This window comes from Penicillium canariense (genome assembly GCF_028826845.1).
Source record: "Penicillium canariense strain IBT 26290 chromosome Unknown utg000003l_segment0_segment0, whole genome shotgun sequence".
NCBI lineage: Eukaryota > Fungi > Ascomycota > Eurotiomycetes > Eurotiales > Aspergillaceae > Penicillium > Penicillium canariense.
This window is the reverse complement of record NW_026622730.1, coordinates 3,266,748-3,278,780: the sequence shown is the minus strand read 5'-3', so window position 1 is coordinate 3,278,780 and position 12,033 is coordinate 3,266,748. Positions and strand designations below refer to the sequence as shown.

Sequence of the window (12,033 nt, the reverse complement as noted above, 5' to 3'; positions counted from 1 at the left end):
CAAACACGGTTTGCTATGCATTCATATTGTCCTGTCCTCCGAGCCCCGCATTGCAGTTGCGTTTTAGCTCCAATTGTCGCTCTGGTTGGCTGCGGGGGTTGTGGTAGTCAAACCAGACAAACCAAACAAACGGGGCCTAGACGCGCCGATGTGGCGCTGTGGCACTCGCGATGATGCTTCGTAGCAAAGGGCCGACGAATTCCATATTCCCTCGTACAGGCTAGAAAGAGATCATAACGCGGAAAAACAATGGAATCAGAGCATCGAAGACTACGCCTCGAATAAGTCGCATTGTCGTAAACTGTCGTAGCCTGATGCTGCAAAGTCAGCCTGCCGCCCTTCACTGACAGCCCTTTGGACCACCACGCAGTGGTCATCATTGACGGTCAGCAGAGAAAACTATGACCGTGGCACATCTGGGCTTCAAATCAAGACATTTCCTCAGGCCACTGTGTCCTTACTACCGCTCTAAACCCTCTTCATTCGCGGCTGAGCAGTTAATAATGATGAGACAAATTCGGTATGAGGTAAACATAGGGTCTGTATAGTGCGTCCTCAGATATCCATACATTTGATCTGCGATCTAGTTCAAGAAATGTCTAAGTGTGAAGTCACGGCTTAAGGCTCTTACCATAGCTTACTTGTTTATTTTCCACTCAGCCCCGCGCGAGCAATTCCGTTCAGGCATACTAGCGTCCATGTGGAAGAAGGAAAACATCTTGGCAGCTGCTGCCTGGTGGTCAAGCCTGCTACTTAAAGACAACATAGCTCGAATCCACTCCTGCAAACCCGATCTTTCCTTCATCTCGAATCAGCCAAAATGTCCCCTCTCAAGATCTCGGTCCTAGGGGAATCATCTATCAGCCGCTACCCCGAGCGATGTGTACTCCAAGTAGCTATCAGATCGGAGGGACTGGAGCAGGAGCCCGTGTCCAAAGATGTGACGCTAACATCCAATGAACTCCATCGAATTTTCACCGATTTGTCACCCAAGACACCCGAGGGCCTGGCAAGTACTGACGCGCCGGTGACTAAGTTCTCCAACACGCTTCTCCGCACTTGGTCGAAGGTGCCTACCGATGAGCATGGCAAGCCCCTGCCCCGAGTCTATCACGCCACTTCGTCATTCGAAGTTATTTTCCGCGATTTTGCCAAAGTTGGCGAGGTCATCGGCAAACTCGTGAAAATTCCCAAAGTGGAAATTGAGTCGGTTGACTGGCGTCTGACCGATCAAACCAAGAAGGAACTCGGCTCTGAAGCGCGCAAACTGGCCATGCGTGATGCAGTTCAGAAGGCAAATGATTTCGCGGACGTAGTCGACCGACAGGTGGTCGCTGTGGAGATTACCGATGAAGGGCACGGAACGCGTTCGAGAACCAAGCAGACAGCCAGACTTTCTACGCTGAGGACGAGTGTCAGTGATGCCGAGGGGAATACCATCGATCTGACTCCAGAAGATGTCGAGTTTACAAGCAGTGTTGACGCCAAGTTTGAGTCTGTATCGGAGGCTTGAAGTGGTATAAGACGGCCGATTACGCTAACCACGGTCATGCTTTATTCTCAGCCTTGTGTGATATAATTCATAAAATTAGCATATAGCTCCGAATCCCAGGAGTGGCTCGTCCACTTGATCCACCTCAAAATCAAATCGAACCAGGTCCTCCTTATAGGGAATGAAATATGTCTGCGTGACCCTAACTTGATGATCAGTAACTTCAATCATAATGCATTGAGTGATAGGGACATACCTTTCGTGCTCACTGCTTGCTTGGTACGCGGCCAAGGCGGCTCGGTCTTCGTGGTAGCTCACTAACGCATACTGGAATCCTTTGCTCTTGGACGCAGGATCTGTTATCGATGGACCTCCAACAACAAGTCGCTGGCTCTTGACACATGACAAGACCTTGAGTGTCTTGATTTCAGTGAGAAATTTGTCTCTGATATGCGCCTCAACCTCCGCGCGGAACTTGAACAAAACTACATGCTCCGACGAACGAAAACTTAGTGAGAGAATATGGACGATATGGGCCACTCCAACATACCGATATGAACAACAGTCATTTTTGAAGGAAAACTCAGGGCTCGAAGACAAATCCTGTAGCGATGACTGGAATGTGGTGCTCTTTTTAAACCGGGCCGGAGACACGGGAGCTATCCGCAAGTGGGGCTGCGCCGTCGCTGTACTCCGTAGTTGTAGATGACAGTGATCACAAACCTGACGCCCTGGGTGTGAGTCTCAACACGCTTGATACCAACATATTTCTCAGTTGAAAATTCTGTTTTTCTTCTCTTGCCCCTTTGCTAAATTCAGTTTTCTTTCCCAAAACAAAGGAATTGATTAGAGACAAACCGGTTTCACGAAGGTCGGACGATGGGGCACCCCAGGTTAGTCATCCGCCAATGGGTGGCGGGCGGATCGACGGCTCTCATCCGAACATTTCCTGCGAAATGCCAGACTCCAAGCATCTCACTTGGGACCTGAAAATACGAATAGCGCCATTTTGGGCTGGCATTCGTTGAATGGAGTCTTCACGACGGAGTCGAACCCGTGCAGCCTGCCGGCGTTGCCAGAGACGTAAAATTCGCTGTAATGGCGAAACTCCGAGCTGTGCTGCATGCATTAGGGCAAGTGTTCCATGCGTGAATGATGGCACGCAGGAAGTCAATCGCACGTAAGGATTCCGCTCGCACCTCGTTGTATCCATGTGTACTAATATGGGTCTAGGTACATTGCAAACCTGCAGAAGCGCATTCAATGGCTTGAGTCATTAGTGCGCGAGCAAGGCACAGTTATATCTTCGGAACAGGGACAGCCATCGGGCTCAAATGAATATCAAGAGGATAATTCTAGAGTAAATCCTGAACAAAGTGCACAGGCTGTGAGTGTATCGACACCGTCCCGACAGGAGCAGTTTGCGCCGTCTGGAAATACACACGCATCCCGCACACAGCCCAGGCAGGCTCACGAGATTGGCCTAGTGTCCCTTTCCGCGGGTGGGGAACCGCGATATCTTGGCCCTTCAAGTGGCTATTTTCTTGCAAACCTGATCTTCTCGAGTGCTGGTCGCCGGCCAAGACCACCAGGTATCCGCAGCGTGAACGAGCCAATCTCGTTGTCCGCCGAGATGTTCAACACCCCTGCCTCGTTACCCTATCGGAAGGACGATGCGATCGAGCTTTCCTCCAAGTATTTCTCTACTGTCCATCTTCTCTACCCCTTTCTTCACGAACCATCGCACATGCAACGCCTGGAGAGGGTTTACGCCAGCGAGTCAGCTGTCGAACACAATTCCTCAGACGCTTTCCATGTCTACATGGTGCTTGCGATAGCAGCATCAGATCTCTCGCGACGGTTCCGACTTCGGTTGCCGGCCGAGGGGTACTATACCGCTGCAACTCAATACTTTGAAGGTGCCTGTGCCGACAGCTCGCTTGGTGGCCTTCAAAGTCAACTCCTTCTCATGGTGTACGCTCTTCATAATCCGTCGTGCGGGGTTAATATCTGGAGTTTGAATTATCAATGCTTGGGTGCGCTGATTGACCTTGGCCTTCAACGTGATGTGCGCACATCACCCTCGTTTCAAATATCATTTCTGACACAGGAAATGAGAACTCGAATATTTTGGGTGGTATATAGCTTTGACCGAACTTTAGGCACCATGATGGGCCGTCCAATTGGAGTTCGGGATGAGGCGTGTGAGCTTCGAGTATGTGGCTCGCTATCTGAGACTCATCTCCCTTACTACGATACGCTTCATGATAGGCTGATGAGATTTATAGCTCCCTTCAGATGTCACCGATACGCAACTCTCTGAAGCTGTTGTTGATGAGAGGTCTACCGCGACCGCGCCGTCTCATATGACCTACTCAATCCATTTGTTCAAACTGGCACGGCTGAACTCGGAAATCAAATATGTCATGCACAGCATCTGCCGGGATCCTCCAAAATACGCCTATCCACCAGTTCTCGATATTCACCAGTGGCAGAGGGACATGATAGACCGGCTTGACTCATGGTATACCGACATCCCCCACGCGGCCGGCATGGAGTCAATTGCCAAGATCTGCGAGACCAAATACCACGAGATGATAATTTTGATACTACGGCCAAGTCCCGGAATTCCTGAGCCGTCGGAAGAATTGCTGGCTCAATGCTTTCAGCACGCCGTTAAACTACTCCGTGGCTTTGGGGAGCTGTACAGGCAAGAATCACTTCTTTATAGCAGACTGGTTGTACATTCAATATTTTTGAGCACCTTGATTATGCTGCACTGTCTCTGGCGGCTGCCCCTGGTTGCATCACAAGTCCACATTGACGATCTGGTTGCCGATACAAGTATCAGTTTGAATATCCTCAGCAGCATCGGAGAATACTGGACAGAGGCTAGGCGGGCGAGAGATTGCATCCATGAACTGTCGGGGGCTACAATACAGCGTCTGCTCAAGATGCGTAGCCTGGAGACGTCACCGCGGTTGGCTGGAACTTACCCTGCGACACGCGCGGCCGAGAGGACTCGATCTCAACATTCCAACGAAGAACGAGAGGAAGCTATGCCGGAGCAGGTAGACTCTGCCGTGGAGATCGCTCCTTCACTGAGCTCATTTCTAGATGAGTTTGATTTTGGCCTCGAGAGTGCAAGCTGGTTGAATGATTCAATGCCCGGTGGATTTATGGATTTTGCCGGGGCCCCTGATTTCGATAATATCGTTCGACAGTATTTAGATCCGAAAACGGTGATGTGGAACTAAGTCACATAGCTAGCCATGAAGAGCTCATTTAACTTTTGCGTACTCAATGATGTCCATAGTTCATTCAACATTAAAGTGATACATACATACGGCTCTCCAACCCAAACAGGGGGACGTTAAAAGATATTCTCAAAAACAGGTATAACAGATACCCGACCCCACTCACTCACTGCATTGACTGCCGGCCGACCTCTCCAAAAAAAGCGAGGGGAGAAAAAGATGGACGAATGGCGATTCGAACGCCAGACTTCTCGCATGCAAAGCGAGCACTCTACCAACTGAGTTATACGCCCAGGAAGGTTCCACTTTTGAAGCTTCTTAGTCACATGTTGAGCATTTATTTTTCATCGTTGTAAAGGTCCTGTGATATAATACCAGTTCCAGATAGTATACACCGAGCAGACCTGTGCAGCAAGCAACCTATCTCAGGCTGAATGGTTGGACTCGTGAATTTCCTCGTTCCAAGAATGCACTTCACCCTGAACTCGAATTGCTCGATTGTTGAGTTGCTGTCCAAAGCGGGGATGGGATGATTCTAAATCCATTCGCGGGAGCACTCCGTTGCGACGGAGCACATCCGCTTCTTTCCCCAACCTTTCTCCACAATATAAAATGCGCGCCTCAACATCACAGCTACAGCTCCCCGCGCATTTTTCAAAAACAATCGCCATTGAACAATCTGTAACTAGCTCGTGCTCAAGTCACCAATACCCATCATGGCCGAGTCCACCCAACAGCCAATGCACCTCATCAACCCCACAGACCTCCAAACCTTCGTCACACAAGTCCTCATCGCAAACAACACGCCCCCAGACAGCGCCGCCATTGTCGCAAAATGCCTAGTCGCAGCCGACCTGCGTGGCGTAGACACCCACGGCTCCAACCGCATCCCCTCCTACATGGAGCGCATTCGACAAAAAGCCCTCGACCCAACAGCCACGCCGACCCTACGGCAAATAACGCCCGTAGCCGCACAGATCGACGCGCACAATGGGTTCGGCTTCGTCGCCGCGCACGCGGGTATGGCTCGCGCAATTGAAATGGCCGAGACATATGGTATGGGGATGGTCTCGGTCAAGCACTCGAATCATTTCGGCATGTCGGCGTGGGTGGTGAAGCAGGCGCTGGACGCGGGGATGATGAGCCTGGTATTTACGAACTCGTCGCCCGCACTGCCTGTTTGGGGTGGCAAGGAGAAATTGATGGGGGTTTCGCCTATTGCGTGCGGTGCGCCGAGTGGAGATCCCGCGAAGCCGTTTATTCTGGATATGGCGCCGTCTGTGGCGGCCCGCGGTAAGATCTATAAGGCGTTGCGGCGGGGAGAACGCATTCCGACGGAGTGGGCGCTCGATAAAGAAGGTTGTCCGACGGATGATCCGGCGAAGGCGTTGGAGGGCGTGATGTTGCCGATGGGCGGGCCGAAGGGGTCGGCACTGTCGATTATGATGGATGTCTTCTCTGGGGTGTTTTCTGGAGCTGCGTTTGCGGGGCATGTTACGAACCCCTATGATCCGTCGAAGCCGGCAGATGTGGGACATTTCTTGGTCGCTATTAAGCCGGACTTGTTTATGACTATGGAGGAGTTTAAAGAGCGGATGGATTATCTGTACAAGAGGGTTGTGGAGTCTGATAAGATGGCAGGTGTGGACAGGATTTACTTCCCTGGGGAAATCGAGATCCTTATGGAGCAGACACGGCTAGCAGAGGGTATTCCTTTTGCGGAGGCTGAAGTTGCGGGACTAAATAAGGAGGCTGATTTAGTTAACGTTGAACATCTGAAGGTCATGCAATGAGGGACATTGCATAGGAGATGTGAAAAGCTCTCGGGACAAAGTGTTGTCGAGGTATAGGTATCGGATAGTTACTACCCCTGGCAACACGCGAATTCATTATAATATTCTTATGACGCATAAACTCGAGCGTTGTAGCTGCAGCTTTTGTCTTGGAACAGATTGAATTCGGATTTGGTCATCAAGGTGAGAGTAATCGCTGACAACGCAGACCTACAACAAGATCGCAGTCATCTTTCTTCACTACAAGCCAGGCTGTTCAGCGGGCTGGAAAATACCTACCGGGAGGCCATCATCACCTAAGGGGAAGGAACTACGGGTGATAATTATGACAAAGAGCGATATTGAAAAGGCCATCCCGTGGCCAGGATAGCAGTATATTCCACTGTGGTACCATTGCGATTGGTAATTAGGCAGAGAGAGATGCTGCTCAGCGAGATCGTGTCAGCCCAGACCTCGGTGGGGTGGGGTGCTGTGCTTCGAGATGGAGACAATAAGACTATTGAACGAGTTCCCATGTCTGGTTATACGGGCCATATATGACTATTCTGACTCGCACAAGAATAAGCGATAGCAGCCACATGCGGCAGCAGCATATGCCAAAGAGCTGACCACCCAAAATCAAGGACAAGCCACCAAGTAAAGAAAAGAAACTAGGTAAACTACCGAGAAACCAGCAAGAAACTCATCCCTTGACCACTGCAAGTAAAGTAGAATGATATCGCTCCGAAGGGGACTTCGAGCCAAGGAACAGGACGACGAAATGAAGGCGCACAGTACACACATATGCAAAGAATAAAGATAGATAGAGCGAAACGGCTGGGGTCACACCACATTGGAGATTGAATTATCGTTCGAAGAAAAGACCTCCCGTATAAGACAGAGAGCTAAGAAGAACGCGTAGCAATGGGGACACGGGCATGGGCATGGGCATGGGCATGGGCATGGGAATGGGAATGGGGACGGGAGAAGAAGGGAACACGCAAGGAGGAAAGAAAACGGGGAAAACACTCTGAACAAGAACACGATTCTGGTCCCACTTTACAGCCAGAGATAATAATGACAGGAGAAAGGAAAATCGAGGGCTTGAATCACACGAGCAAAGGGGAAGAACCAAAAAAGGTGACAGATTAGCAAAGAGAAAATGATAAGAAGAAGAAAATGTATTCTGACAAAGGAAAGGAACATGCTAGATAAATTAATCAAATACCCGGCGGGTGAAGAAGAATTTCGCTCCATGCACAGAATGGCGGGAATCAAGAACAAAAGCAGGGTATCACATGGTTAATTCAAACAACCTCGCTGCTTTCTTTTTTCCTCATTCGATATCGGATGCGGGGAGGCAAGATTAATGCATTAAGACGCGGCAGTGGTGTATTGGAAGTTGTGCTGCCTGGATCGAAGCAAGGCGGGCGGGATGTGGTTACATGATCGATTCGGGTTTCTTAATGGCGGTTCCCTGGCGCGAGGTTGATTTTGGGAGTGGATCCATTGTTTTTTTTCAAGGGGAGTTGAGGTGGCATGGTACATTGGAACTACCGGTCGTCACCAGCGCGAGACTTGGCACGTCTGCGGAAGAAGTCCATCACTTTCCTGGCAGCCCCGGAGCTGCCAGAATGGTGGGATCCATCCCGCTCGTACTCGTAAGCATCGGCAAACTTGCGGTGGTTCTTCTGCAGGACATTCGCTCCACGCCGACCAGCTTGCATCGACTGGCAAGGCAGGTTATCGTAGGTGCCGTTGTAATCATCATAGTAATTCGGCTTGGACGAGTAGGTGTAGTTGTGGCCCGAGTTCTGATCGTCATTGTTCGGATACACTTGCTCGGAAGAAATAGCACCGAAGGAATCTTGTGTCTGGTCAAATCGGTTTCCCAACTCAGCGAACTGTTGGTCAATCTGAGCCTCGTAGCTCAGGGGGTCGGAGTCCTTGTGCTCGTGCACCTCATCTGCAGGGCCTTCGTTGACCAGACCCATGCCATCTTGCGTTCCATGGCTCGTCGCACGAGAACGGCTCTGGATGGGGCCCGTAGCAGGGCGTTGCACCCCGTGGGGATCCACCGTGCGAGGGGTCTGGGATGCCTCCTCTGGAGTCTGGACTCGGCCAGATGAGAAAGTCCGGAATGAGAAAGAGGGCGGGAGGAGGGAGAATCGACGGGGTCGACCATCACCAGCTTGACTAGCCTTGCGACTGTGTGAGTATTGCATCGACCGCCGAGAATCCATAGAAACACGGGAATCTTCCCGAGGCAAAGACTCCTTCATGCTGGTTGGCGGGTACCGCTTGTTCTGGCGGTCTGCGCGACCAGCAGCGTTGGACTGCGCATTGCGCCCTCCCAGAATAGACCCAGGGCGCCCGAAGAGCTTTTCGCTAATGCTGGAAACGGTATTTGAGCGCTTGTGGCCCTTGGGGGGTTCTTGTCGCGGAGTCGGGTTGAATGCCGACGGCAGTTGCTGGGTGCTGGGGCGGCCAATAGATGTACTGGATGCCTGTGCAGGGTTTTGTGCAAGGGAGAATTGTCCACTCTTTGGCTGAGCAAGACGGCCCTCGGTGTTGGTAGCAGTGACCATGGGAGCCACCGGCTGGCCATAGGAGCCTCGAGAGGGCAGACGACCAGTGTGGAAGGAGGCCATAGAGCCACCCGTCGTCGGCCGGGTAGTTGAGGGCCCCGTGGTGGTGCTAGTGTGCGTTCCAGTGAATGCGGCATTGTCCGAAGTGGATCGTGGGAAGTGTGTGGGCAATGGCTTGTCGTAGTTGACCGGTGGCTTCGGCGCGGTCGGAGTGGTTGTGTCCTTCGCCGGTGGCATGGGCGCTTGGGGTTCGTCTTGTTTCGCAGTTCCCCGGCTGCGCGATTCCGAAGTCTCCTGGTACTCTCCCCTGGTGGTTTGCGACTGGGGGGCAACATATTCCACCTGCACTGTTCTCCGCTTAGCATCCCGGGACGTCTTCGACTTGTCGCTGGGCGAGCCCTGCGAAATATCGCCAGCATGGTGATTGAGACCACCCACGGCGGGAACCGCGCTATGGCTGGTCTTGGGTGGTTCGCGAACGGAAGCACTGCGAGCAAGCGATGGCGCTTCATTCTTGGGTTCTGGAGTGAAGGAATGGGTCAGCCGATCTGATTGAGAATCCCAATATTGATTCCATGGGCCTTCCAGGATCTTACCAGCCGGTACTGTTGCGTTGACAATGTCTGCTACATTGGTGGTGCTGCTGGTGATATGCGACACAATGTGCGAATACTCACTCAGCCAGCTGTGGCGAGCAACTTCAAACAGGTCGGCACGCTTCCGGGGATCGGGAACCAGAATTCGTCGTAAGAGATCACGGGCGTGGGGTGTGACATATTCAGGGAAGGTCAGGGGAGTGCTGACGATGTATTTGTAAAGGAGGTTGATGTTGTCACCATCCGGGTTGGCTGGATCGTCGTCGAACGGCAGATAGCCGGCCAGCATGGCGTACTGCACCAAAGCAAGTTAGATTAGACCAGCGGATTCTCATGAACTGCAAGGTGCACATACCAAAATCACACCGCAGCTCCAGACATCGACTTTGCGACCAGTGTACAGCGAATCACTGACAACCAGTTCCGGCGCCGCATAGCAAGGACTTCCACAGCTCGTCTGCATCAAATCACCGCGACGCAGCCCATCCGCGCCCAGTCTATCCAGGCGCTTGCGCTTGACATATTCCTTGTTGGTGAGATTGTACTCGATCTCCTCCTCCAATGGATCCACCGGATTGAAGGTGTTGGCAAATCCGAAATCTGTGATAATGATGTTCCGATTTCTGTCCAGCAACAAGTTCTCGAGCTTGAGATCTCGGTGGACAATGCCCTTTTTGTGTAGGTAGCCCACACCCGAGACCAATTGTGCGAACAATCGGCGAGCCGAATTGTCTTTGAGATAACGGTTGTTCAGAATGTAGTCGAAGAGTTCACCTCCCGACGCGTACTCCATAATAATACCGATGTGACGGTCGGTTTCCACCATCTCATGCAGGCGGACAATGTTGGGGTGGGCGAGGTCGCGCAAGATCGAGATTTCGCGGTAGATCTTGGGCAGTCGGCTGGGATTGGTTCCGAGAGATTCTCTGCGAATCAGTTTGATGGCGACTTGAATGCTACCGTCCCTCTTCCAGCCCAGCTTCACCTTGCCGAACTCCCCCTCTCCGAGGGTTTGGCCCAGAATGTACGAGCCGAACGTCGTCTCCTTGCGCTTGAGATTGTTCCCGTTATTGCTGTAGTCATGTCGGCTGCGATGCCCAGTGCGAGCGCCCTCCTCCACACCTTCATTTCCAGTTCCGCCGTAGTTGGCGGTGGTGGCCTCCACGGCTGCAGCAGCGGCAGGTGAGCCGCCCTCCTGTCGCATTTGCTCTCTCTCTCGGTCCACAACAGGATCGCTGACCTGCACCGAGTTGATCACTGCGCTGGACTCCTTCACCAACTCCGGGCCATACATGTCTTCCATGCCGGGCTCCGGGGGATTCGAAACCAGAGGTGCTCCTCGTGACCTGCCCGATTCCCGTGTTGTTTCTTCGAGCGGGTCCGGTCGTCGCGATCGACTCTTCCCCCCGCGATCCTCACGGGTTCGGTCGCGGGATTCCTTGCGGTCGGATCGACTCTTGTGTCGCGAGCTGCCTTTCTCTGTTGACGACCCGTTGGGGCTGCGACGGCTATGATGGGCAGACGAGGTCCTCGGGGGAGGAACTGGTGGTGAGCTTAGCATGTCGGGGTAGGTGCGGTGCGCATTCTTCTGAGCTGGCGATGGGGCTGTGTGGGTCGAGACCGGCGATGTATGAGCAGGGAGAGGGATGGCCTGCTGACGAGAAGTGCTCATAGCCAAAGAAGCTGACCGGGACCGGCCTCAGAAACGGCTGTGCGAGGGGTGGTGTTAGTACTCTGGACCGCATGTAAGATTTTCCACGATCGGGTTGTGCGCGCGGAGAGTTGTTTGCCGTCGCGTTCGACAACACACCTGGCTGAAAGCGCAAAAAGGCCCCGTGAGACGTTTTGCAGGCTGGCCGTCCACGATAGCCCGCGGTTGGACACGAAGTTGAATTATGGGGCAGCCAATTGCGACACAGTCGGCGCGTCGAAACACCCAGCGGAGGGTGTTGGGCGAAGAAGTTGGGGGGCGAGAATTGGGCGATCGGTCGCACTCTCCGAGTGTCGACGTTCAGCCTCACCAGCTGTTCCGCAAAGACGTCAGTCACGAAATCCCCGAGCTATCTCTTATCGGCGACAAGTATGTGCAACTTTATCAGGAAGAGGGTCCCAACTGACAGGAGATCGATCGGAGGAATGGGGGGTTCACAGGAATGCCACGGCCACGCCAGTGGACCAGAGTGGCTGCAAATCAAGAAATAGAAAGACAGAAAGACAGATTCACACCAGACACCAGGTCACAATGTGCACCAGATGAAAAGACGCGTCGTTAAAGCAGGAAAACCGCGAGAAAGAAAGGTGAAGTGAAGATACCTGCGCTGCAGTGTT

At 52.5% G+C, this 12,033-nt stretch overlaps 5 protein-coding genes across 5 annotated transcripts; 3 read left to right on the top strand and 2 right to left on the bottom strand.

Annotated features, from left to right (window-relative positions):
• Window positions 1–820: 820 nt before the first annotated feature.
• Window positions 821–1,513, top strand: N7482_006046 (SIMPL domain-containing protein; the record flags this gene model as incomplete). Its single annotated transcript, XM_056688171.1, has 1 exon — window positions 821–1,513. The coding sequence occupies one exon, from the start codon at window positions 821–823 to the stop codon at window positions 1,511–1,513; it is 693 nt and encodes a 230-aa protein (XP_056543726.1).
• A 75-nt stretch (window positions 1,514–1,588) lies between these two features.
• N7482_006045 (Dabb family protein) lies at window positions 1,589–2,061 on the bottom strand (the record flags this gene model as incomplete). The annotated part of the gene is made up of 3 exons (XM_056688170.1): window positions 1,589–1,694; window positions 1,749–1,977; window positions 2,043–2,061. The coding sequence occupies 3 exons, from the start codon at window positions 2,059–2,061 to the stop codon at window positions 1,589–1,591; spliced, it is 354 nt and encodes a 117-aa protein (XP_056543725.1).
• A 459-nt stretch (window positions 2,062–2,520) lies between these two features.
• On the top strand, window positions 2,521–4,749 carry N7482_006044 (Zn(II)2Cys6 transcription factor; the record flags this gene model as incomplete). Its single annotated transcript, XM_056688169.1, has 3 exons — window positions 2,521–2,672; window positions 2,726–3,707; window positions 3,781–4,749. 3 exons carry the CDS (start codon window positions 2,521–2,523, stop codon window positions 4,747–4,749), a joined length of 2,103 nt encoding a protein of 700 aa, XP_056543724.1.
• A 716-nt stretch (window positions 4,750–5,465) lies between these two features.
• Window positions 5,466–6,542, top strand: N7482_006043 (Ldh family oxidoreductase; the record flags this gene model as incomplete). Its single annotated transcript, XM_056688168.1, has 1 exon — window positions 5,466–6,542. The coding sequence occupies one exon, from the start codon at window positions 5,466–5,468 to the stop codon at window positions 6,540–6,542; it is 1,077 nt and encodes a 358-aa protein (XP_056543723.1).
• Window positions 6,543–8,074: 1,532 nt separating this feature from the next.
• N7482_006042 (putative serine/threonine protein kinase (Kin4)) lies at window positions 8,075–11,377 on the bottom strand (the record flags this gene model as incomplete). The annotated part of the gene is made up of 2 exons (XM_056688167.1): window positions 8,075–10,000; window positions 10,061–11,377. 2 exons carry the CDS (start codon window positions 11,375–11,377, stop codon window positions 8,075–8,077), a joined length of 3,243 nt encoding a protein of 1,080 aa, XP_056543722.1.
• Window positions 11,378–12,033: the final 656 nt, after the last annotated feature.